This window comes from Lingula anatina, chromosome 9 (genome assembly GCF_051362555.1).
Source record: "Lingula anatina isolate TDL-2025a chromosome 9, LinAna3.0, whole genome shotgun sequence".
Classification (NCBI taxonomy): Eukaryota; Metazoa; Brachiopoda; class Lingulata; order Lingulida; family Lingulidae; genus Lingula; species Lingula anatina.
The window spans coordinates 1,963,255-1,990,525 of NC_141775.1; the positions used below are offsets into that span (position 1 = coordinate 1,963,255).

At 36.5% G+C, this 27,271-nt stretch overlaps 3 protein-coding genes and 1 long non-coding RNA gene across 5 annotated transcripts; 1 reads left to right on the top strand and 3 right to left on the bottom strand.

Annotated features, from left to right (window-relative positions):
- The first annotated feature begins 1,086 nt into the window (after nucleotides 1–1,086).
- LOC106177935 (vesicular glutamate transporter 2) lies at nucleotides 1,087–7,926 on the top strand. Its single transcript, XM_013560883.2, has 11 exons — nucleotides 1,087–1,907; nucleotides 2,584–2,711; nucleotides 3,331–3,445; nucleotides 3,729–3,816; nucleotides 4,930–5,016; nucleotides 5,296–5,441; nucleotides 5,774–5,923; nucleotides 6,089–6,221; nucleotides 6,651–6,761; nucleotides 7,058–7,182; nucleotides 7,569–7,926. The coding sequence occupies exons 1-11, from the start codon at nucleotides 1,752–1,754 to the stop codon at nucleotides 7,767–7,769; spliced, it is 1,440 nt and encodes a 479-aa protein (XP_013416337.2). The 5' UTR covers nucleotides 1,087–1,751; the 3' UTR covers nucleotides 7,770–7,926.
- A 62-nt stretch (nucleotides 7,927–7,988) lies between these two features.
- LOC106177936 (uncharacterized) lies at nucleotides 7,989–9,948 on the bottom strand. Its single transcript, XR_015331164.1, has 3 exons — nucleotides 9,700–9,948; nucleotides 8,441–8,650; nucleotides 7,989–8,195 (listed from the first exon to the last, which is right to left on the bottom strand). It is a non-coding gene; the product is annotated as an uncharacterized LOC106177936 (long non-coding RNA).
- A 3,275-nt stretch (nucleotides 9,949–13,223) lies between these two features.
- Nucleotides 13,224–22,651, bottom strand: LOC106177915 (exosome complex component 10-like). Of its 2 annotated transcripts, none has more exons than XM_086996007.1 (21): nucleotides 22,500–22,651; nucleotides 22,026–22,162; nucleotides 21,547–21,670; nucleotides 21,162–21,266; nucleotides 20,644–20,806; nucleotides 20,407–20,470; nucleotides 19,891–19,966; nucleotides 19,452–19,562; nucleotides 18,675–18,818; nucleotides 18,243–18,433; nucleotides 17,490–17,646; nucleotides 16,829–16,977; nucleotides 16,435–16,485; nucleotides 15,974–16,085; nucleotides 15,678–15,816; nucleotides 15,188–15,294; nucleotides 14,780–14,860; nucleotides 14,488–14,562; nucleotides 14,153–14,225; nucleotides 13,701–13,759; nucleotides 13,224–13,454 (listed from the first exon to the last, which is right to left on the bottom strand). In XM_086996007.1, exons 1-21 carry the CDS (start codon nucleotides 22,572–22,574, stop codon nucleotides 13,239–13,241), a joined length of 2,409 nt encoding a protein of 802 aa, XP_086852133.1. In that variant the 5' UTR covers nucleotides 22,575–22,651; the 3' UTR covers nucleotides 13,224–13,238. The 2 variants fall into 2 exon arrangements, with proteins under 2 accessions (XP_086852133.1, XP_086852132.1); XM_086996006.1 differs by having other exon boundaries at nucleotides 13,701–13,762.
- Nucleotides 22,652–23,327: 676 nt separating this feature from the next.
- Nucleotides 23,328–26,329, bottom strand: LOC147759761 (uncharacterized). The gene is made up of 5 exons (XM_086995960.1): nucleotides 26,196–26,329; nucleotides 25,675–25,967; nucleotides 25,300–25,369; nucleotides 24,794–25,012; nucleotides 23,328–24,619 (listed from the first exon to the last, which is right to left on the bottom strand). Exons 1-5 carry the CDS (start codon nucleotides 26,257–26,259, stop codon nucleotides 24,486–24,488), a joined length of 780 nt encoding a protein of 259 aa, XP_086852086.1. The 5' UTR covers nucleotides 26,260–26,329; the 3' UTR covers nucleotides 23,328–24,485.
- Nucleotides 26,330–27,271: the final 942 nt, after the last annotated feature.

Below are 27,271 nucleotides of genomic sequence, written 5' to 3' on the forward strand. Positions count from 1 at the left end.
TAAATTTATTTATTTATTTATTTATTTATTTATTTATTTATTTATTTATTTATTTATTTATTTATTTATTTATTTATTTATTTATTCGCAGTATATAGGCCTATGTTTTCATATGACAATTTCAAGGTTTAGGCGAACGAGGGCGCATAATATTCGAAGCGTGGTTTTGTGAAAAATACAATTTCCAAACAGTGACGTTAATGATGTCTAGTGGCACAATCGCAATGTTTTTCAGTCAAATTACTTGAAAGCACTATTGAGGACACTTTTATGAATTTTTAAAGGAAAATAATGGTCACCTGAGTTCCAGGCGTCTCTAGAAACTCACATTCTGTCTACAATTAGAGGCATGCGTATAAAAGATGTGGGTTTTCAATGTGCTCTTTTACTCAGGGTGGCCGAGGTTGTCGCCTCTACACACTTAAGCGTATTTTACGCATTTTTCAGTGACACGTCTCATTGTTTTCACGTGCTGATTAAGTTGCTGAAAGCACGGTAAACACGATTTACGCAAATACCCAGCTTGTAGTTTTCAGTAATAAGTTTCATATCAGCTGAAGTATTTTCATAATTAATATGATGGCTTCTTTGAAATATGTTTTTAATGGTCGTAATGCGTCACAGTTTGAAAGAGAAAAGACTGTTATCAGAGTAAATGTCTTTTTGCCTGCAACTTTAACGTTTGACGGATTTATTCTTGAAGAATATTACCGCTATGATTTCATTTTCTTAATCTCACAAAATGTACCCAGACAGTAGAATTGAAGTGCACGTGGATATCTGTCTTTCTGTTGGCATTTTTGCCCTTTCATCCATCCATAATTCCTTCCCTCCCTCCCTCCCTATTTTCTTTCTTCCTTTTCTTCCTTTCTTTCATTCATTCATTCATTTCTTCTTTCCTCATCCATCCATCCATCCGACCGTCTATCATTTAATTAATTTACCCATTCATACGATTTATCTATTTCGAATGCGCAGTCCGGGAGCACTTTTCCTCAAGTGGCACGTGTATATCAGATGTCCCCAAAATACGAGGAGCATTATATCCAATAATCCAGTTATCTTATAATACAGTAATCTATTGTCGTCTAGGAAGTAAGGTACCTAGACTAGACATTGTACTTGTGTCGCCACACATAAGCCTATACCTGTAACATCAAAACAATGCGTGATTTTAGGGAGCGGGTTACACGTTGGAAATATTTACAAACTGTCGATCAAAATACTGTTAGCTTTCCACTGAGGAGTGGACTCGTTATCTAGCCAGTGGCAATGTTATTCGATCCATCGTGATAGAAACTGTAATATATGTCAGATGACGTCATATGTTAAGTGAAAGTCATTCAAATCGATCCATTTTAGCCAAGTGTAAACACGTCCTTCGCTAGAACTGGGACGCGTGCCCTGTCACAACGCGATAAAAAAGCGACAACTGTCAAAGGGTCAAAACAAAAAAGTTACGAAGAGGCGACCAAATTTAAAGCTGTTGGATACCGAGGAACACGTTATAAAACTAATAGAACCCATGAGCGAACTTGGAGGAAAAGGGATTAAAAAGACAGCAACTACACCATTTATTGGTTTTTTTCAAGACTTGAACCGAGTTGCTAAAATACATTGTTGCTAAAATATTGACAACAGCAGGCATTTGACGAATTCAGTTCTAGTTTCTCGGAGGAGAAAATTAAACGCACGCGGACAGTGGCTCTCATTGATCTGCAAGGAATTTGTTTGATTGATTTACTCTCAGGATGCCAGCGTGTTGTGGGTGCATCCCGAGACGTTACGTGGTGGCTGTGCTGGGGTTTCTGGGGTTGTGTATATCGTTTGGACTGCGTAGTGTGCTGGCTGTGACTGTGACGAGTATAGTAGCAAAAAATACAACAAGACCTGAGGAAAGCGTTAAGGTGAACTATTTTCTTTCTATCTCGAATTTTCTCCGCCTGTGTGTCTTTCTGTCAAATACACACACACACACACACACACACACACACACGTACGTAACAACGCGAAGATAAAGAAATTATATATACATATTCGCACTCTCTCTCTCTCTCACACACACACACACACACACACACACACACACAGAGAGAGAGAGAGAGAGAGAGAGAGAGAGAGAGAGAGAGAGGCAAAAAAATGAGTGTTCTTATGCTATTTACTAAGTGCTTTTTTCTTTCTTATCTAAAACACACAATCTTTCCCAATGAAAAGCTCGAAATACGTGCACTCTTGCAGGCAGGCAACGGCTGATGCAATGACGGATCTAGGGTAGGGCGTAGAGGTTACGTCATCCCCCCCCCCCCCCCCCCCGCACTCATCGCGTTAGGAGGTACCCCATCGTCATTTCTCCCTCTCAAAAATAATGCATCAAACGAGAAAAGACCAAGCTTTCTTCTATCCTTACGTTATGGGCTTACATATCACAATAAGTGTTATAGGCTATTTACCAAGTCTTATACATTACCGTAACGAGGAAACCCAATCCCCCTCTCCCTTTTTAAGCAAAAGAACCGCCTGAGTACATAACTTAATGAAGTTATTAATTATAATTATTCGTTTATTTTCAAATCTTGTTCTCAGTGCATCTCCCACCAGCGGCTGGCTTGGACCACGGAGGATGTTGGGTGGGTATTCAGTGCATACGGCTATGGCTACATTATTACACAGATACCAGGGGGAATACTTGCTGCCGCATTTCCCGCTCACAGGTGACTTGATAAAGCGACATAATGCCTTTGTTTTATGAAAATCTGTGATTAAGGGCTCTTAACTCCATAACAAAATGACCGCACGGGATTGTAGTCCATACACTTGTGGTCAACGTAGCCAATTTTCGTGATAAAATCTTGTTCAGTGATGAAGTTACGCCCCATACCGATTGCTATTTCACCTAAAATAGAACTTTTATTTGCATATGCTTATACATTGCAACAAGAAATATAAACGCAGATACTTTTTATATTCTTTTAAATCAGCACAAAGATAGATGCAATATTGAATAATTAGATGCAGGAAAACTCATTTTCGGTACCTAGATGTTAATAAAGGCTTACAATACCCTTAATTTTGAATACCAGCACTTTCAAAAGGAACCAACGTATGCGGTGCACGTGCTAATGAAACGCCTCTCTCTTCAGAGTAATTGCCGATGCCAATTTGGCAACGTTTGTGCAAGATTTCTAAAAGTGTCAGTTAAAATTCCATCAATTCCAAGTATCGGAATTATAACTTTACTGAACATTTGCTTACCGATATGTTATTAGCAAGTTTTACAGATTGACACCAACGTGTGTGATACATGTGCTAATGAAACACCTCTCTCTTCAGAGTATTTGCCGGTGCCCACTTGGTAACATTTGCACTGTTTGCCCTTATACCGACTCTTATGCCTTTGCATTTTGGTTACGTGGTAGCCATACGAGTGTTACAGGGCTTAGCTGAGGTAAGTGACGTCAGATGTGACACGTCATTTGGGTGAAGTGTATGTGACGTAACACACAGAAATTTTGTGGCGTTACGTTCAGTTCGATAGTTGCAAAGCTACTAGTAATAATTGAAAAGATGCGTTTTGTGACGTGTAACTCAGTGATTTCTTGAGGGGACAATACTAATATTTAAATGATCTGACATATTGTGAAGAACAGAGTTGATAACTTAAAAATAATGTTGCAGTCTATGATAAACGCAACACTCACATTCATACCATAGAAAAACTGTATTTCCAGGGGGTAATTGTTCCATCCATGCAAGGAATATGGAGCGTCTGGGCCCCAGAGAACGAGAAAAACCGACTGGCTTTATTTTCATTATCAGGTAACCAAACCCCTGAATTCAAGCATCAACCGAACCATAAAACACCCAAGACAGTTATAATAAGCAGCGTACCTGCCCATTGTCTAATCATTCGCTTCCATCTCGAACAATGGGAGAGAAAAAATTTAATATCTTCCTCTTCACACTCAAGAATATCATCCTAAACATGTATAACAAAATTCCGGGCTCCTCAGTCAATAACATCGTGGATTTGGCATGAATGGACATTTCATTTAGTTCTTTATGTATTGTTCAGACGAAGACTAATGTTGTGCTTTTTTTATCACCATTTTTCCATTGTTTGTTCACAAAGGTTATCTCGTAATACAGTGTCAGCCTATCCATTTCAACGCAAAGATAGCAAACTGTTGAATGACTAATTAAATATTCCATATTTTACGACACTGCTCATAATGAATGATTTGTTTCCACATGATAAGCATTCTAATACAGATCACAATCTATTGTTATTTGAATATACTTTGGACCCATTATATATTAGTATAGGTGTATGATGGGCCCTAGCAAACACCTTACGGTATAACATAATTAAGATATCGAGGTACTGTTTATTCCAAGTTCCGTGTCACTTATCAAGGCATATGGGACTGAGTCAATAAGTGTGCCCAATTAAATAAAATTATCGAAAATATAATCGGAAAGAGTGGCTCTATCTGCATAATTTCTGATAACCTTTCGACATTTATGGTGCCCCCGACACAAGGAGGGGGGGGGGGTGCTCTTAGTCACGAATTAAATTCAAACCGGTTTGGGTATGTGGTGCGTCACCAAGGTTAAGGAATGGGAGAATTAAAAATACTGTCCGTTCAAGAAATGAATTACCTGGACCGGTTCTGATGTAAATCGCTTCACAAGACACAAATTAGATAAGCCTTTCAGTGAAATATATTTTCCACCTTTCAATCAATCAATAAATTAATTACTTAAACTTTTTGGCAGGGGGTAGGGTAGGGTGAGGCGAATGATTGCCGGGGATCATTTATGAATCACAATGTGACTGACTCACTCTCTTTCTCTCTTTCTCTCTCTCTCTCTCTCTGTGTGTGTGTGTGTGTATGTGTGTAAAGAAAGTGTCTACTCGTATATTTTCAGGTGCTTACTGCGGGCCGGCAGTGGCAATGCTGTTGACGGGCATAGTAAATTGTCACGTTGGATGGGAGTATATATTTTACATGTACAGTGAGTAGACAAACAGAGATTATGTGTAGCAGAGAAACTTGCCGTAAAACCGATGGAAGCTCCTCTCCTGTGCTTTTGTATTAAATAAAAAAATATAAATAAATAAGTAGATAAATGAATAAATATGTGTAAGCATCGATAAGTATGCCAATGGATATCAAATATCAAATGTCATAATATTTGTTAATGGACGTGATAGGACGTACACATTAAGAAACAGGTGCTTAAATATACATAGATTAAGTGAAAGATAATTAAGATAATTTTTCTTTACAATAGGTGGCGCTGGAGGTCTTTGGGTTATTGTGTGGTTCGTATTTGTGTTTGAGTCTCCGCACAAGTCTCCAGATAGACTTGGCGAAAAAGAAAGAATGTTGTTCGAAAAGGAAAACGTCGGAGCAACGTCGGGGAGTTCAAAGGACAAAGTAAAATTCCATCTCAAACTTAGAATCTGTTAAAAGATGAAACATAAAATCATTTAGCTATTTATTATTTTTGTATTGATTTTCATATTTCTATAACATCCAACAACCACTTCAGATTTATCATTATGAAATGTCCTTTTGCGAGAGAAAGTAAAGATTTTTGTTGAGTAATCGACTCCGACTGCTGCAGAATTTTCACTAGAATAGAATAGCAGTGACTTAAATGCTGTACTGTATTGTGTTGTATTGTATTGTATTTTATTGCATTGCATTACGTTACATTACATTATAATAATAGTTATCACAAGGCATTTTAATAACGTCGTATATAGGTGAAAAGTATACCTTGGAAGGACATATTGACGTCGCCTGCGGTGTGGGCGGTGTTCGTTGCCGGGACAACGAGAAGTTGGGTCCTGTTACTTGTCACAAATTACCTGCCCGAGTATTTAGACAATACGTTTGGAAGGAGTATAGACTTGGTAAGTGCAATGACAAAATAAGAATAAATAAATAAATGAATAAATAAATATTTGGAGAAACGAAAAATCGACGGAAGACCATATAATTTGTTATATATAGGTCTGACGCGCATTGCATGTCTTTAAAAATCGAGTTAAATCGAGGGAAAATTATTTTATTTGCAGATCGGCCTGTATTCCGCCCTTCCGTTCTTCGTGACCACTGTAACCGTCTCCGTAGGGGGACTTCTTGTAGACACAATACTGAAGAAGAAACTGATACCCAGGACACTGGCCAGGAAACTGTTTAATTGCTGCGGTGTGTATGGCGCTGTCTGTAACTGTATATTTATCTTCATGGCATGGCATGGCATGATGAAATAGTTGATATAACCGTGGATGAATCAGAGGCAATATATGAAGTGTTATCAAGTGCCATTAAATATAAGCATTGCGTTATATCATGTCAGTTTTTTAGCTATCGTCCGTGACACACTTTAGTGTATTTACTTTGGCAGTGAAATGGTGTGAAGGCTGTGTAATTTAACTGATAACGTAGACATACATAAAAAGATGCATGTATTTACTTTCATTTTTCCTTCCTTTCTTTTTGCATTTAAAGCACCGTCCTTATATACAAAGTCGTCTACAGTTTAGTTTCAATTTACTTGAAAAAAGTAATCTTTCCTTTAGATATTCTCACTTCTTCAACGAGCCCTCATGTCAATGTTGATCTTGATTATTCCAGGGTTTACCGCAGAGGCCAGTATTCTCATAGCCATGGGTTTTGTAAAAAGTGAAGTGCTGGCCGTCATATTGTTTTGCTTATCTTGCGGTTTCAGCGGAATAGCTGCATCAGGTATGGTGCCGACACCTATAGTCAAACGAACAAACGTAATAGACTTTCTTGACCATCATATTTGTTATGCATACATGTATATGTTTGGGGTGAGGGGGTGGGTTTACGCGCCCCTCCCCCCACCTTTTGAAAAATAAAACATGGCGTATCCATGGCGTATCCTGACGTAAAGTAATCATAATCATGGTATACTTTTTTTATCAAACTATCCCACCCTGCAGACTTTTTACGTTATTCAAAAATTATTCTCGCAAAAAATGGCGTTGCATGATTTCATATATTTTTATACCCTGTAGGGTACCAAGCGAACCCCCTTGATCTGGCTAGGGACTACGCCAGTATATTGATGGGGATATCCAAGATGGGGGGTGTGGGAGGCATGGTGATGCCCACAGCGGTGGCCAGGTTGACCAAGTCACGGGTAACGTGTCTGGAACACAACACTTCGAATGATATAAACCCACCTACACAAACAAACATACCATACCATTGATAATTACAATCATCATACGTATATGTGGTTAATATTGATTTAAATTTTAACCATGGATTGCGTTTTAAGACTTTTTTAAGTGGGTTTTCTATGGTATCTTAAATTATTTCTCTCACTAACACTAACGGCCTTCAGAACAATGGACTAACTAGTCCGAGGGTCAAATATTGCCGACCCACTTGAATACTTCCCCGCGGGGAATCTATTCAGTATCTGTTAGCGGATTAGACGACAAGCTTTTTAGTGGGTCGCCATATTTGACCCACGGACTAGTTAGTCCACTGTTCTGAATGCGGCCATATATATATCTCCAGGCGCCTGACGATTGGGCTCACGTGTTCTGGGTGACAGCGACACTGGAGCTGGCGGGAGTGGTCATCTACGCCATGTATGCTTCAGGAAAGCAACAAAAGTGGTCCAAACTTGGCGTCAAAGAGAAAGAAATGGAAAATCGAAATCCGGAAGTGACGTCAGACAGCAGCCCACAAGTCCCCGATCCGAAGGCATCGACTTAAGAAGTGTCTGAAGGACCTTGTGATTACAGTGATCAAGACAGCTTTTTTATACAGAAGGTAATTTGCGCGCACCCACGAGAGCCACTGTTCGTTTTCGCGTCCTCCGGGGCCAGCGCGTTCATGTGGTGAACTGACATGTCGTTTGAAAGGCACGAAGTGAAGAACATGGTCAGGATATCCCCATGTACAGTATGCTAAAGCGAGCAGTAAAAAAATGTCTTATAACTTTCATTGTCAGTTTATTTCACTATTCTATTTTACAACGCCTAAGAACTGATGAGAAATCGATGTGCTTTGCTTTAACATTTAACAAATGTCATCATCAAGTAGTTCAATGTAGTAACAGCAGATGTAGGCTTTCATCTCTTCAGGGTAGCAGTTTGAGTGAACTTTCCTTCACGATTTCACTATCCGTATGGCGTCGAGCTAGGGAAATGGAAAATTAATAATAATAATAATAATAATAATAATAATAATAATAATAATAATAATAATAGCATATAGATATGACAGATGAAAAAAAGAATACAAGAAAAGTATATACTAATGTTATATTAGATTAATAACACTGAGGTATTAGAAAAACAAATGATTGGATAAATGAATGAAATGTTGAATTAAGAAGATTAAGGGCCCAAAGGTATGATAAACATAAAGGTTTATAAGCCTACTTAACATCCATTGTGTTTGAAGTTAGAAAGCGTCCCCAACATCGGCAGGGTCGGAGCAGCAACCCAGGAAGGCCGACTTGCAGGGTTCAGAGAGAGTAGCGGCCCTGTCCGCGCAGCTCTTGTTGGAGGCGCGTGTTCCCATTTTACAGCACGCGACTCTGACGTCAACGAGCATAGGGCCATCCTGGAGGCTGGGGCCACCGCTTCTCACTAGAAATCAAAGAGAACATTCATATGGAACTTGCCAGATCAGAAAGGGCACCATTTTTTCCCATTTGACCACTATGGATGCATTTCCGTTGGTAAAAATGATATATCATGGAAACGTGAATGTAGTGTTCTATTTTACCTCCAATTAAGCAGACGACTCTGTTAACTTAAGGATGAGTAAAGATAACTTTTAAGTCGACTGTCTTGAAGAAATAGGAACAGAAGATAACAAAATGAGATTAAGGTGATAGTCTGTTTCTATGTTTTTTTCTCTGGCTATTCCATTTTGTGCAAACAGTGTATTTGATGTATAATTCCACACATAATTATTGACAAAAAAAAAAAAAAAAAAAAAAAAATCAATTGTCCAACAGAGAAGTCCCATAGCCAGCCAGGAACAGCAAACATCTCTAGTTTTGTCACAACAAAAACTTCCATTTTTTTTCAAAATGAGAAAGTAATCTTGACAAAAAGAAAACAATCGTGAGAATTCGTTTTCCATGCCCATTATTTTCTCATTTATTACATGCGTTATACTTTTTCTTTGGACTTTCAGTATATCTTTGTTTTTTAATGTATTTCGCGCCAGCGTCATTCTTTTGCTAGCGTCTGTCATTTGATCAAATTATGCCTATCTTTATAGCAAATTATCTTTTTTTTTTATTTTCCTTTCATTTCATCTTTAAAACTGTGATTTGAAATAAAACATAACTGATAATGCATTGGTCTATAGACCTCGAACTTTTACTTGCAGTTGACACAAACATAGTAAAATAAACCATGCTAAAGCATTTTCAACAGAGAGTGTTAATTCCCCTTTGATGAAACTGATACAAGTAGAAGGCTATTTAAGTTTTTTATTAAAATATTTCATCAAATGAGCACAGAATTAATGGGAATAATGTACATTCCCTTCGACCAAAAAATGCTGGAACACGTAGTTGTTGAGTGAAGTAACTGTACGAACATGTGAGATGAAAACAGAAAAAGTAATCCAAAACACGATCTCAAAAGTTAAATAAGCGATAAAAAACTTGTCAAAAACTTACGAGCGAAAGCGCTAGCAACAGTCAAGCAGAGACAAAATATCAACGCAACCTTCATGGCGTCTGGCAGTGAATTCCTCTGTGGAGAAACTTTGACAATTTGTTTCCTGCGTGGAAAGAATCAAAATCAGAGGTTTTCTGCGTCAGCAATTTATATACCTTCAATCTGACAAGGCCGTGTCCATTTTCACCGCAAAAACACCAAAATCAACCAAGGCTGACAAAAATAAGTGAGATAAGCTATAACCGTGCTCGGTCTGTTTTAACCAAAACCGTTTCAACTCAGGAAGTAGTTGATGTGAACTCATTGTTCGCTTTGTAGATAAAAAATAAAATAATAAGAAGAAAACATCTTGCTCGCCGCTGCTGCTCCAGGAATTATAAAGGCAAAGACATGACAGAGCATAAAATAAAATTTAAAGTTTACTCCCGGAAGTTCGGGCTAAAACGGTTTTTGTCACAACCGTCTTGAGCGCGGCCTCGGTCACTGTGACACAACACGGAAGTTGTGCCATATCGCCCAGTGTCCATCAACCACTTTAATTGCTGGAAAATAATATCTTTCTTTGAAATCAGTAATGATGGAGTGCAGCGGGTACGGATATATCTCTCTTTGGAATCACTCGCACTGTCCCAAATAATAGTACAAACAAACATGCGATGAAAAGAATTAGGCTTAAGGGTAGTAACAAAGTTGGACCTTTACTAATATTCCATTGGTAATAGTAACAAACTAAAAGCTGAGCAAGGTAACACCTGGAAGGACTATCGAGCGAACGATTGGTCACGCTGAGAACGGAAATGCAACCTATAACTACTTTATGATCAATTTAACAGTGATTAACTAGTTTCAACAACAATCCATTTCATCTGTTTTCATAGCCTTGTGAGGTTGTGCATTTTTGTCACTTTGACATTACAATGCCATCTAAATGGCCCTGCTTATACGTTCACTGTTAGACGAACGCTTCAGAATCGGCGTTCTGGACCAGTTGTGAATAGTTCTATTGTTTATAAAAGCATCCCTTTTTATTCGTAAAATCTGTCTTTTTACAAGTGCAGAGAGAGAGAGAGAGAGAGAGAGAGCGCAAAAGATTGAGACTAAGATATATATGTGTAAACACAGTTACGGGTCTTTTGTGGTTTTTCCACTTGGACTATTGTCTACAAGAAAGCCACAGATGTCTCTCTGATAATTCTGTGCACATCTCTGAACTGTGCGAGAAATTTTGCAAATAAAAGAGTGATGTAATAAAATAAAATATTAAAAAAAAAAAATGAAATAAAATTTAAATGACAGAGGGTAAACAGTGCTTTAAGATATCAGACAGATAGAAAGCAGGCGTAGAGAAAATAGTACTTTGATAAGGAAAATGGAGAAAAATGTGCCATGCAAAAGATTGCAAAATGATAAGAGACAAGGAGTATGTTTTTTTTAATGAAACTGGAACTGTTCATTACCGGTAAGATAAGGTAAATGATATATTTCCACAGCGAAGACGGGTATTTAGTGCAGTCTAGTAATACAGATAAAAATCATCCCTTCCTTCATAAAGCAACCTATGCATTTATACTTTCATTCTTTTATCATTACATTACATACAACGATTTCAAAAAAAAAAAAAAAAAAAAAAAAAAAAATTTAAAACACTAGCAAGAAATGCATTATCAACTATTCTATTGCCAGCGAGATTAGTCTTATTCAAGTTAAATAGTATATGGTACCTATGCGTGTCTGTTATAATTGTGGAGAAACAGGGTCTGGTAAATATGAGAAGTGCATTTTATGAGGAAAAGAAGGTCAACTTCAAGGTCACATTAAGATGCCCAGAATATGATTTCCTTTTCAAGTTCAATAGTAGCTGTATTCCGCATCTAACGGCAGCTTCTCCTGTGAAACTGCACCAGTTGAACCCAAACTCACGAAGGGGCTGATAAAAGGATCATGTGCAAATTATGAGATCTTTTCTACTCAAGTTTGCCATGTTGCAAAACTCCGACTTCGATACAATTTCAAAATTTTAACGATATGTATAAAATATACTGTGAAGAAAATGCTTTTTAGGGACAAAAATAAAAGTTAATGTGATATTCTGTAGGTGCTTATAGACTAGACCTATAAATGTAGATTATTTAATAAGGAGTTCTTCGGAAAAAGATACTGAATGTAAACTTTTGTAATGAAGGGAAAACAAGCAAACAAAATACATTAATTCCGTAAAATGGTATTTATTTTAAAGAAAATATTCTATTATCTTAGTCTGTTGTCATGCCACTTTTGAAAAGCAAAGGGATTTCTGTTCAGATCAAACATTAATTGCCTCAGTGACGTCACTGGACACCCAAACTGCTTCCTATGTGATCTAACATTCCAAAGCACGATAGGAACTCTGTTTGCCACGTGACCTTTATTCTAATAACGGCAGAGGTTTCTGGTTTAAAAGTCACATCACTTATTTTATTGCCAGGCACGGTGTATGTATCAGCTATCATATCTTAATAGCAGGCTGGTCCCTTGTATTGTGTTAGGCTGCTGCATGTACATGCACGGTAAGTGACGTATGAGCCACTGTGTGATAACTCTGTGTCAGACACACTGTCCTCCTGAGCCACGAGATCTCTGCAGATACAGTCGTGATTTGCAGCCAGTCAGTCTGTCATCAGATTACCAGATCACTGCACAGGCTGCCCTTTTCATGAAATAATTAGACTGCTGCAACATTCTTCCCCTGTTTTTCAAAACAAGGTCAACTAAAGCAGCAGTGTGTTAAATAAGTTTTCTTTCCAGTTTCTGGCTACCTCTTTGGCCAGCTAAGTTTTGATCCTCCTTGTTTGTGTCCCTTGTTACTATGTGTGTATGTCATACTCTTCTTCCCAGATCTAGGATTCAGACTAGGCTTGGAGCCACCCTGAAAGGGTCAAGGTCATAAGGTCAAGGTCATTCAAATATGAATACCAAGTCTTATACCAGAGACTAAGGTCAAGGTCATTCAATTATAAATATAAATTCTAATGCCTTTATAAACCAAGTCTTTTATTACATAAATAACACATTGTTTAACTTGAAAATTCTCTACAATATTCAGTAACAGCCGACAACAAAAAGACCAACTGCAATTTAGCAACTCAGGGACTATATCAAACCAGTAATTTCAATGTCATACCTTAAACTTCCCAGAATGGTGCTTATTTGGATCATAATGTTTTTTATGACTCTTTCCTTCTTTCTCTGAAAAATAAAAAATTACAATACAGTGATAATATATAAATGTATGTGAAATAATGTCTATATATTGGTCTAAAAGCACATTCAAAATAAAAAGGCATTTCATGCAAAATGAATTCTATTTTTAGCATTATCAGCTCTCATGACAGTCAATTTATATTATTATCTGAAATAATTTTTATTTTACACCTTGGGTCCCCCAAATGACACTTATGCCACATTCCTGAATTATCAAAACCCTCTACAAAAAATTAAAAATCCAAATGAAACATGACCCAACAACCGCTGAGTTGATTGAAAAAATTAGTTTTTCTTTTTACACATTTCCATACACACATTTCTCCCTTGAAAAGTTACCTTCAAATATTTTATAATCCATCTTACTATAGTCAAAAGGCTGTATAGGTTCTGATGTTGTTGGCATCTTTGGATCTTTCCTGTGCTTTTGTTTTCCTTTCTCTTTCCTTCCTTCCAGTTGACTACTGTCCAAGCTGGTGTCTACGTCCGAGTGTTTCCTCTTTTTACTAGGCATCTAAAGCACAAACAGGTATTTTTGTTTCATAATTCTAAAGAGAGCTAATGACCCTTTCGAATATAGTCTCAAAATGAGTTTTAAGAAACCAAGACCTGTCAAAGTCCAGGGCCACTTCCATCAGAATTTGTTTCCAGGACAAGTTCCCTATCTGTACCTTTATCTATTATTATTATTATTATTATTATTATTATTATTATTATTATTATTAGTTAACCAGTGAAAAAACATTAAAGAACCCATTACCTGGAATATAATAGGGGCTGTGATGTCCTGTTCTTCAACCTGGATCACCTGTGTGTCCACTGCTGAAAATTTATAATTTTAATAATAGTCATAATAATAATAATACTTTAACTGGTCATGCAGAACCCATTTTATTATATGTATTCCAGTTATGAAAAAAAAAAAAAAAACAAACACTTAATAAGTTTGTTTTTAAATTATATAATATCAGGGCATTAACATGTAGTTTAGCGTCTCACTGTGTTTTTTCAATTCATTATAAATAATTGATTTTCATTTGATTTTTTAAAAGTATTTCATTTCAACTACTGGCACAATTGAAAGCAATTTAAATTTGCATACAAGCAAACACAAGCATTTTATTTTTATTTTATTTTATTTTATTTTATTTTTTTGTATGGCAGTGAGTGTGAACCAAGCCCCATGAGAATCAAAATGTGTTTGTAATTTACCTGTATTCTCCTGAACAGCTGTTCTTTTTGGAGTATTTTTCATCAGTCGCCATCTTGGACTAGAGAGGAGACACTGAGAAAGAAATATTTCTTTGATTTAAACCAATCCGCATGAAGTCCAACAATTCCGTGAGCCTTCATGGGTTTATCAAAATATTCACTGTGAAAACACAGCATAAAAGCAAACTCATCAAAATTCAGATTTCAAAGAAAAATTAGTTTTGTTTACAGAAAATAATAACAGCATCACTACTGAATGAAAGCTTGGTGCCTCTTTCCCAGAAAAAAAGAGCACACACTTTCTCTGGAGATCATCATTGCCATATACTCCATACCTCAGTACTTCCTGCTTGGTTTTCTTCCTCCACTGCAAAAGAGTCTCCCATTTTCACCAAATCAGCAGGCAGATACTGGAAAAAGACAAGACCAGGAATAAAGCAGTTTGTGACCTCAACACAGGTCTATTGCCAAATGCCAGTAATACTGTAGACTGACCAGTGAAATTTGGTAAATTAAATGTTTCATGAGAAATATGAAAGAAATATTCTGAATGATTTGTGGCAAGTTTTGAAATATAGTAATGTGCATATTGTGGCCTTGATTTGCAAGGTAATTTAAGACACTTACTTTATGAAATGGACTTGAAAAACTTTTCTGTATGCTAGCTGCTGTATGGCAAGCTTTTGTGGCACCTTTTAAAATCTCCTCCTGAAAATGAAATGCATCTTTAAACAAATAAACTTCACCTAGAAAATCTATTCTAACAATGCTATAAGTTACAAATTACATAAATGAGCAATTGCAATATCCACCATAGATCATATGGCTAACAAAGGCTTTTCACCTAAACTATCATGAGTGCCCATAATCTCTTTTTTTTTGTTTTCTCACATATGTTCATTAACTTCACTCAGTCCAATAGTTTTCCATTTGATTGTTATTACTTATCAAGCTTTTGACTAAAAAAATAATCTTTACATAAACACACACATGCACAAACAAACACTCATTAACGTAAAGTAAAACATATCCTACCTTTGGGTCCCAAGCTAGGGCAGAAATTAAAGGAACTTTTTTAACTACAATAACGGATTTGGCATCATCCCCAAACATTGAAGGCTTGGTAGATACCAACGAAGGATCTAAAATGAATATAGAAATAAACAAATACATAAATAAATGAATTAATGAATACAACATAAATAAAGACAAAAAATATCCCATAATTACATTGAGCAAGAAAATGTTGAATTTTATCCAAACAATTTTTAAGAGAAAGAAAAAAGATTTCTGTTTGATACAGAGTATTATCTTCAGTAAAAATATTGTTTTATTATCGTTTTGAGGGTATTTCTGATAGATCAATAAATGTCTGATGAAAAAGTTTTACATACATGCTGTATCAATCAACCTTTGCCCTGTGTCAGAGCTACTTTTAAGGTCATACAATTCTTGATTTTGAAGGAGAAAAAATACTTCCGTATCAAAATGGAAAAGACTGCAAAGTCATCATTTGAAAACTAACCAAGAACTCTGCTCTCCCCAACTGTCGTCTGCCGCTTTTCCTGCCACGACCAATCATGGCAGCACCTAAGAATGTGTTCTGCCCTATACTTGGGATGCTGGGATACATTTGGTTTTAACTCTTTCTTGGAAACTTCAGTCTGAAAGTAATGATTTGTGTTGAATACAATGATTTAAACATAAACCAAAATAATTTAATCTCTCTCTCTCTCTCTCTAACTTATTGATTGAGAGATCTTTAAATTCAAGGCACAGACAGTAATTATAAGATCATTGTGATTTAATCTCTATCCCCACCTTGGTCAATGGCCTGTCTCTGGCAGCCAGTATAAACTGGTGGATTTCATTCACATATTGCTTCAGTAAAGGCGGGACAGGATTACAGCAGGCTATAACACCTTGGCTCTCCCTAAAATAATACACAGTATAAACTGGTGGATTTCATTCACATATTGCTTCAGTAAAGGCGGGACAGGATTACAGCACGCTATAACACCTTGACTCTCCCTAAAATTAAATACACAAATCTCATCTTTCAAATATGTAAACTAATTGGTTGTTTTTATTCATGTACAGAGCTTTTTATTGTGAAGTCGTAACTTAAAGATTAAATGGTCTGTTAGTTTAAGTAGCTAAATATTATGCTATGTTCAGACAGGAATTTTTTTAGATCTGCAATAAATGTAACTGGTATCATAACTATAGATTCTCTAGATTACACTTCCAAAGTAACCTTGTCTGAATGCGGCTGTACTCACCTGGGTAACACTTCAGCTATCTGTAGCAACATGTGGTTGGGTAACACATAACTAAAACCAAGGAACAAATATTATTATCATTATTATTATATAACTTAACTAGTATGAGAGCTCATATCGTGTATGAGCTCACTGTATCCAATCTCTCTCTTTCTCTCTCTCTGTCTCTCTCTCTCTCACACACACACACACACACAGACACACACCAAATTCACTACTCACAAATCTTATATAAACAAACAAACAACAAATACAGCAAAATTGTCCTTTTTCCTTAGAAGGAAAAATCCTTATCCTGTACTCTAATCTTCCAGCTGACAACAACCTACTTCATACGTCCCTCTCTCTCTCTCTCTCTCTCCCCCCTTACCCCCCACTGTCATTCAAGCCTTACCCTGTGCTCTCGTCTTCCAGTCTGGCTATTCCGTCTCTCCAAGCAAACAGGTCTCTGAGAGCTGATAATTGCTGAGAGTTGAAGACCTTTTTACTCTTCCTGTACAACTCTAGGTGGCTGTCCTGGGTAAACATTGGCTTCTGGTAGGTCTAATGGTAAAGTTTAAAGTCCATTTTTAATTTTAAAGTGAAATCGTTTTTATTTTGGTGTACTTCGGACCATGTCTTATTTGTGTAAATTCAATTTTAAAAATGAGGTTAAAAATGATTCGCATACATTCAGTGGAGTTTAAAAGACTAAGGGAAAATTATTAACATGTACAGGACATATGTAAGATAAAATGGTGGACCATTATCAGCCATTTCCTGTCAGTGAAACAACCAATACAAATTATGACTGCAATCTGAATCAAAACTAAAAACTTTAAGTTTATCTTAACTTGGAAATCTAAAATTTTTAGCTCAAGGATGACCCAATACGTATAAAGAAGAAGTAGGCCACAGTTCTGAAATACTGTACATTTTACTAAAAAAAGTTTATGCCTTAGGGCAACAGTTAGTGTTACTTCGTTTTGTGGCCATCCTTAATTTAAGTTGAGAAAGTGAGACGAAACCAAGACCAATTACTAGACATGAATTACTTGTGAAACCATTCCTATTACCTTCTGACATATATGCTTGCTCCTCTCAATCACAGACAGAAGCAGGTTGTTCAGGTTGTTCCCTCTCTCAATCAGCTCCTTCTTCATGCGTTCATAGATGTATAACAAGTAGTGGGTATCCTCACGGGCGTACTTTATGAGCTCATCTGGGAGAGGTCTGAAAAACGGAGGAATATGGAGTCAAAAATCTTTTTTTTTAATCTGCAGGATATGGCAACTTCTTACTAAACTGCAATGAAATAGAAATACTGATCACAATTTACTTTATATGACCTGCTTAGTTTCAATATTATTCCTTTTTCTGTGCAATACATTATGCTGCTAACTTGAGTTCATTTTAAGGTTAGAGTTAGGATGATCCATGCACCCAGGCTGAACCAAGTACCTAACTATAGGCTGCATATAGAACCTAGAACGGTTGTGAACCCAGCTCAGCCAGTAGCTGGGCCACAGAGCACCTAATTCGATTCAGTTCAGAACCAAACAGGGTTGACAAGCTATCACATTCTCTATCGTAGTTGTCAACATATACTGTATGTCTGCCCTTACTAGACTGTTCTGCTGTAGTAGGTACATCAAGGAGTATCTAGCTAGGTTCAGTGTAGAGCCTAGATAGGTTGAGAACCTACCTCATTCTCCAGTCTGCCAGCTGATACTGTTTGTCTGGCTCCACCTGGCAGTACTGCTGGAGTAGGTACACAAGGGAGTACCTAGCTAGGTTCAATCTATAACCTAGCTAGGTTGAGAACCTACCTCATTCTCCAGTCTGCCAGCTGATACTGTTTGTCTGCCTCTACCTGGCAGTACTGCTGTAGTAGGTACGCCAGGGAATACCTAGCTAGGTTCAACACTCTGGAGGCCTGCCCCGTATCAAACATGTTCACCACGTAAAGACCCAGGTCACGTTGGAGCCATTCTATGTCCATATCAGCTCCATGGAAAACCTTGGATATCAATGTATAAATGTAAATAACTCGGACTCTAGTGGCATGAGAACTATTTGAAAAATTTTAAAATATGGCTTATTCTGGCTGAAGATAACAACAATTTGTTGTAAAATTACGATGCTTCATTAGCCCTAACTCGGTCCTTAGCTCAAGTAGAAAATATCTTCTTGCTTATTGATAAAATTTTTCTTTAAATGACCTATGTAAGTATTCTCCCATAATTCACATTTTTCCTTACCTTGACAATCCCAGGATCAGTGAAGACCTCATTCAGCAAGTACAGATCCCCCCTCAAGGTTAGTGTGTCTATCACATAGTCATGGTCTCCAGTAGATATCTGCATCAGGCACGTAATGCCTTGGTAGGTTCTGTAAGAATGGTGCTGTAAAAGAGAGAGTATTCTGGATAATATTTTCACCAAATTTAACGGTGGAGGCTACATTCCAATTGGCGTTTATCTGAGGACAAGATGCCTCAAAAAGATCTTTACAAATCTGAATGAAGTTTCCATTTCATGACAGAAAGTTATTCAAGAGGAAAACAGTGCTTAAAATTTCAACTAAATTCCAAGTCTCCTAATATTACATTTGATCACTGTTGTTGAAGTTTCCAAGACAGACATCTATTCAAAAGGGGAGAACTGATAACAATTTTGACTGAATTGGGATCTCCTAGTATAATCTATTATCATTATATTCATATTTTGCCTTGATAGAAGTCTGAAATCTTGGAGTATGGTCTATTATTGCATTTGAAACACCTCACTTGGACTTATGTCCCATTTAAATTTTAATTGATTTGAAATCCTGCATAAATTTACCTATAAAAAATTTTTATATTATTATATGAACCAAACCCTCTTTCAGAGCATTATGGCCATCTCTTTTTAAGATTTACAACTACCAAAAACTTTGTGTTAGGACTTGGGACATGTCAAATAGTATTCAATACATTTCTCCTCCAATTCGATGAGACAACTTTATTATTGTATAAAAAAGTGTTAGACCAGACGTACCTCCAAATCCACAGCAATTAATTTCTCCTCCTTCAGTCTGTCTATCATCTCTACGAGGGTCGGAGTGGTGTCAACATAGGTAAGGGGAGTGTCTTCCAGAGACTTTGGAGGCTAAAAATAATAATACGCGTGCATTTCAGTTAGATGTCATTAGGGACTTTCAAACCTTTAATTTGCATTAATTCATTATACTTTTTATTTATTCCAAAGCCATTTATTATCTCAATCTTATCTTATTTCAATCATTTTTACTATTATTATAATTATTGTTATTATAAATTACAGACATGCATGCATGCAAAGGTACATGTGCATACTGAACATAGTCATCCTAACTGATCTGTAAGGAGAAAGTTACTGTTTTCAAAACAAGGACAAAACCCTTCCTATTCTGAAATGATTATTTCCTTTTATCACCTTACACGTACAACAGACTCACCGCAGGTTCCTTGGCTAAGAGTTGTTCTTCCTTTGGAGTGAACTGGTTCAGTTCATACTGATATGGGTGAGGGTACCTGAAAATGTAGTGTAATCAAGGAATTAACACTTGAAAAATATTTCTTAACATGGATAACCTCAAAAATTGAGCTGTATATTCATTACATACAATGTATGAGGACATTGATTGGATAATTATGTTCTTCTTGATACCACTGCCTTTTGTGGATAATCAAATATATGAGAGAAAAAGATGATTTACTTTGAGTGTCACTTGTCACAGACATGTTTCTTTGGTATCTTAAGCAAGAATTGGAAAAGACGCCACAGGTGTAGGGGAGAACAGGAAGCAAGTGCCCCTCTCCCTACCCCTAACTTAAAACTCCTGTATTCAGACGAGATGAGTCAAGAAAGAAATGAAAAGCATTTGTCCCCCCCCCTCTTAATTCAATATCAGAATCTTTAATTGATAAATCAGCAGGTATTTTCACACAATTTCATTTTATCTACAACTTACTCCAGCCATTCAAACTGGTCTCCATATTCATCTGTTTTGTCAATTATTTTTGGCACAAGACTCTCTGAAAAAAATCCAAACATTTATTATGACAAATAAAATTGCTTCAGTGTTCAATTTTCAAAAAAAAAAAAAAAAAAAAAAAAAAAACTTATATCATACTTAAAAAAACAACAACTTAATTTTGGGTGGCATATTGCATATATTTTATAATTTTGAATATTATTCAATACCTACCCTCAAGAGATCTCAGAGCATTTGGTTTGTGTTTAATTTTGGGCACAAACGATGTGTTGGGCGAGTTGTCCACTTTGTCCTGAAACTTGAGCTGGGGTCTCTGGACAAACCTTGCAGCTAACAGTCTGTAGCTGGTGGCCTTCTGGGCTGGGCTTTCAGACGACTGGAATAACACAAACAGAGACATGATTAGAGTGGTTCCCCTCTTGAGGCGTGTTTCCACTGAAATTGGGTCAACCCAACTTGACAGTCATAATCTATCTCAGCAGGTCTGCTGATTACAAACAGAAATCTGAACTAAAAGAACAAGGCTTACATCAAATATAACAGTAGTGGGTGGGGTAACAGAGGGATTAGATTGGCTCTCTATAGTGAGCTAAACATAACCTGGAGACAGACCCATCCAACTTCATCTTAAATACCGTGTTGGTGGACGGGACACAACTAGGATTAGATGGGTTTCTTGTGGTGAACTTAACACAATAGGTCCATCATTTGTGTATGATCTTATTTTTTACCTTTTTATTCCAGCTGGTATTGATGTGTTGTTTCTGTGTTACACTGGCCACAACTAAAGTGCTGTCCTGTTTCTTAATACCAGATGCCTCATCCAGAAAGGAACTCTAAAAGAAAAGAAAAAAGAAATGCCAAGTCATTGTAATGCTTAGCCATTATAAATCAAATGGTTAGAAATGTGTTAACTGATGTGTTTATAGATATTTTTCAGTTAAATGAACTGAAAAAAAAAAGGAACAAAAAATCAAAAATAAGTGTTATGAAAAAACATTTAAATACAAAACGAGTGAAAAATTTGCATTTTTTATAGAATTTTCTATTTTACATACAGATAAAAAAAGAACTACTTTAAAAACACACTATTCCTTTTTTATAAACTTAACATACCACTCTCTCTAACATCTGATCATTAGCGTCAACCAGTACATCAAATTTATCCTCTACTTCAACAGACTGACTTCCACCAGACAGGTTGCCTTTTACATTCTGGTGTTTTAGTAAATCTTGCATTCTGAAAAAAAAAAACAGAAGGTTGCTTTTTCAAGTCTGGAGTTTGAGCAAGTTTAATTTGAAATGTATGTTGTGCAGGTTGCATTGTGGTGCTTTAGCAAGTCTTGAAATTTATAATTTAAACAAATCTGATACAATGTGGTACAAAAATAAATTTTCTTTCCTGTTTTAAAAGTTCAAGCCTGTTTAGAATTCTAGACATTAAATGCATTAACAAAAACCATGATTCCTTTATTGATTATGATGATGGCAATGACGGTAAATTTAAAACAAAAAGTTCCACAGTTAACATTTATTAACCAATAACCACAACAACGACAACAACAACAATAATAATAATAATGAAATTTACTCACAACTGCAAAACCCTCCTTCCTTCTACATTCATCAGTTCCCTAAATCCCCCAAAGCTGGAGTAGAAGTCGTAGTCATTGCCTGCAGCCGGCAGCTCGTTGGATGCCCTGATTGCTCCCATTACCGACTGCAGGGCTTGCTGAAAGACAGAGAAGTAATACTAGCATATAGGCTTCCTAAATATACAGTGTATTATCAGAAATACTAGTTTGCCTAAATAGGTTGCTCTCTCTCTCTCTCAAACACACACACACACGATCTCTCTCCCACTCTCTCTCCCTACTCATTACATCTCTGACTGCCCTGAAGCTACTACAGTGCGAATGCAAAATATAAAAGTTTACACATCATTTACTACACTATGGGACTGACAGCAGACGTAATTTCTTTCTGCTACTGTCCAGAGAGAATATCAAAATAATTAAAACACATAAACGTCACTTGTGGGGCTTAAAGCAAGACATAATCATACTTACTTGAGAGAATAATGAAACATCGCTGTGGCCAGGTATAAACTCTGCCGACGTATTACCTATTTCCTTCGAGTCCATGCTGTATTAACTTACGAAGCTTACCGTAATTTATGCTTTAGTTTCGATTTATGAAGCTAGCACATTACCTCTTTTTTTTACCAAAGAGACCCATAATAAGATAAAACCCTTTCATATTTAGATACATAAAGATTAAATCTAAACATTATTTTGCAAGAAAAACAATAAAACTTATTAAACGAATTCGAAAAAAAAAAAAAATATTACTGATCAACTCTAGGTATGCATTGCGTTAGTTGGGACAGCATAGAGCAATAGGAAACATCCAGACTGCTGTTCATAAAAAAAGTTTGCCCCAACTTAACGAGTCGGCTGATGAGTGGATCAAAGTTCTAAGTTTTCTTTGAATCAAGACAAATCTGTAGTATTATATAAAATATTATAACATATTTTAGAGAAAATTAAATGATGGTTGCTTAGCCTACAAGTTTACTTTACCGATAGACTTAATAATTGAGCACCCAAGAACACCGTTTTAACGCCAATTTATTGACACCATTCAGTAATCCAAAACACTGCCAGTGATTTTTCTTAAAAGCTTAAATTTAGTTCAGATTTTATCGGTCTTATTATGTGATTTTCCTATGTGAATTATGTGTGTGATTTTATATATGGACTCTTTTCTTTCATATAAATAAATAAATAAATAAATAAATAAATAAATAAGAATTATACTTTTGTTTGTTGCAAATTTGTAATGAGGGGCCATAATTTCATGACAAAAAAAATTTAACCAAAATGACCGCACGGGATTGTAGCCATGCACATCAACTTTGCCAATTTTCGTAATAAAATCTTGTTCAGGAATGAGGTTACACGTACCACTGCGATTGCTATCTCACCTCGAAATAGAAAGGTGTTAAATTTACGATAAAAGCCTTGAGTTGCCTATGCTTATACATTGCAACGAAAAGAAATAAACGCTGATACTTTACATTTTTGAAGGGATTTTATTGTTTAAATCAGCTCAAAGATAGATGCATTATTGTAGAGTTACATGCAGGAAAAAAACTCATTTTCGGTATCTGGGTGATAATAAAGGCTTACAGATTCCTTAACTTGTACTTTATTACAGACATCAAAGAAAAGCACTCCGTGATATTTCAACTCAATTTTACTATGTACTCACTGGAAATGGTCATAAAATCACAAAACAAAATCTTGCGTTTGAAATGCAGTCGTTTGTACCGGCCCCTTCAAAAGCATTATTTACAATAAAACATAGCGGGGCATCTCCACTGGTCTATATACAAACCTGTTGCTATTTACAATTAAAACTCGTTAGAAATATGAATAAAATTGACTTCTCATAATAGACAAAGCTCGAAAGATCAAATAATCATTTCATACAGGTAAGCAGATAGCATACTCCGTGCTTTGATTTGAAAAAAAAAAAAAAAATGGCGTGTGTGTTTGTCAACCAAGATTTTAAATCTTCTGATCTCCACCTATCATATTTCGCTGTCGTCTGCTCGCGGGTGTCACTAGCGCGCAGCTGTATTCATGGTGCGATCCAGTGGGAGGCAATGCGCACCCGACGACTGAAAGTTTTGCCGAGTGCCCAAGATTTTTGCATTACAACAGTGACAGCCACTAGAAGTTGGTGCAATTACTAGTAGAGCTGTCACCAGTGCCATTACACGTGCTTCGGTTCTTATAAAAGAAGTTGAAAAAGACCGCCAAACCTTCCCGTTCGTTTCTTACCCCTCCACCCCAAATAAATAGATGAATAAAACTTCATCAATTTACATCTAACTTATATAGACCAAAAATGCACTGAATGACAGAAAAAGAAAAGAAAAGGAAAAAACACATAATCTACAACCAAAAAGGTTAAAACAGTGATTCTAAATCAAGAAAATCAAGAATTAAAATTATTTTATCTCAAAATCAAGAAAATCAAAAATTATTCTATTCCTTCTCTCCAGATTTCCTGCTTTTGGTTTCCTTGATTCCGAGACCAACTACGGGAGGTAGACGCTGATTCTGCTCTATGTTGCTCCTGACATTGGCGGTGCTGTAGAGGTGTTTTATATGATGTTTGCCTGTAAGGAAAGTGCGTATGATTGATACGAGAGAGAGAGAGAGAGAGAGAGATGAAGGTCGAAAAAGAAGTTAGGGGGTGTCAAATGGAAAAGAAGACCTTTATTCAAGAACTGAATGAAACATTTAATGTGCACAACTGAAAATTTGAATTCTTTGAGTCAAAAAGTCCTTACTATTTTTTGTTAGATTAATCTGGCCACGTGGCGCAGCCTTTGGCAAAAGGGGCAGCGAAGGCAAGGTGTCCACAGTTATACGGTTGTTGGCAGGAGCCACGCCCTCTAAGCTGGTTATTTTCATCAGGGGTGTGTGGGGAGGATGTCCCCTGTCAGCCCCCGGGCATGTGGGGTCAGTCTGATGGTGGTTGTTGATGGCTGGTAACTTTATACTATCCACTGAAAACAAGAAAGATGTTACTTTTTCAGATAGGTGCACTCTCTGCGAATATTGTGAACATATCTTTACATCTTTTTTCAAAATGACCGTGCATAGTTCTTATTCAAGATCAAAGAAAAAAATGATAACACACACACACGTATGCTGTGTGCATTATAAATAAATCTTGTTATAAAAAAATTCAAGAATAAACTTCCCCGAAATATTTACCTTGATCTAGTTCAAATATTTCTAAACTAAACTAATTAGAAATAAAATGAGATTTAAAAGAGTAAACGACTCTTACCTAGAGTTTCAACCCAAGCGGAGGCAAACTCGTGCACGTGCTCTCTCTTTTGCAGGGTTAGCGATTTTCTCTAAAATTGTGACAAATCGTCTAGAATATACACCCGTTTTGAATTTCAATTTACAGGGTAAAACAAAATATGCAGTGAATGATTTTGACGCTCATAATAAGAATTACTAAGATTTGTTACTAAGGGGAAGATTTTTTTTTTTTTTGAGGAAGGGAAATATATGTCGTCAAAGAAAGCTTAATCACAATGCATGTAAAATCATAAAATGGAGAGCAAATATAAGAAGAATTCAGAGGGATTTGAAACTAAAGGAAAAGATGGCTATCGGAGTAATGATGTTGTTGAAATCAGTTCTTGTTGCTCACAGTTTTGATGCCGGGCAATTGGGGCAGGATCGTCTGCAGTTTCGTCTGCTGATCCCACATGGCACTGCTCTTCGCAAGTGACGATAGGGGCGTAATGGTCCCGTATGTGGCTTCTCTAACATTTGTGGCGGGAAAGTGCTGTTGCTCAGTGGTGCACGTGCCCCTTCCTCGCAGCTCTGGGAGGAAATTGGAGACCAGGGGTTTTCTCATGCTTTCCATGGAGAGTTTCCCTTGTACTAAGAGCCGTTGATGGCTTGAACTGGAAACTGCCGCTTTTAGGCGAGGGTTTATATCTGAAAAAGGGGACAGAAATAGACAGAAACAGTATATACGGAGCTGCTAAACGTTACCAATTGTCAGCCAAGATGTAACATGGAATTACAAAGTGTGAGGCAGGGCACAAAAAATATCACATACATACAAAGATAGTCCTCTTCACTCACGTGACGTTACTGTTTCATATCGGCCCGCCAGCTCTTCGGAATATTCTGGTATTTTTAATAAGTCCTTCGTTGACTTACCATACACTGACATTCCTCCAAACAATCCATTTTTATCTCTTTGATCAACTTTTCTGTATGCCATTGCAAAAGCAAGAAAAATGCTCTGACGGTATTCTAAAATTGAAATAATTGAACTTGAATTACACTATAAATCATTATATATGCTTGTATACATTTGGGGTTCTTGATTTATAAATATATTGTCATGTTTCTATCAAATCGTCGGTAACTCGATAAAGTCATGGATAGACTGTTACCAAGAATTGGTGAGCAACTGACAAAAATCCACTGTTCCTTCACTTATATATACAAGTCTGCGCTTGTAAAGAATTTCGCTTCAATATTTGATACTATCGAGTGTTATTTAAATATATTTGTTAGTTTCTTGCTTTAAAATCGTTATACAAAAACTAAATAAAATACTCACCAAAATTTCAATGTCTTGCTTGCTGCTGATCAACAAATTTGCAGGGGTGTCTATGACGTCAGTGTTTGGTAACGTTACGTCATCAACGCTGAATACTTGCGGAGTAACACTGCCCGTACTATTGTTGTATGGCTATTTGGCGCGACTAGGTTTATATGACGTCACAGAAGCATGATTGAAGAACAGTTTACATATAGACTTTTTTCTGAATCCTGTACATCATGGCAGCATTACGGCATGAAAAATCACGTCGAACAAATAAACCAATCAATCAATAATTAATTTAATATTTTAAATATAAAAGTAAATGTGAAAGTTAATTTAGTCGCGCTTCTCGAATTTATAAAGTTTCAGTTCCTCAGGTACAGTAAGATGACCTGAAATGTCATTATTTTTTCTTCTTTTTCAATGGGAAACATCTCCTGGTCCTTATTCCTTTTTTATCCATCTGTTCATTTATTCGTCATCGAAACGAACGCACCGAATTTGGAAATATTTATACCTTTGGCAGATGTGTACACAAAAAAATCCCAAAGTCATAGGACTCATTCCTACTCACGTAGGTCGATTCAACTCCTCGGAGTCTTTATGAATACAATCAGATAAACATAATTAACACGTTTCTCCTTAGCGTTAAGTAGAATGCAAACAAAAAAGAAAAAAAAAG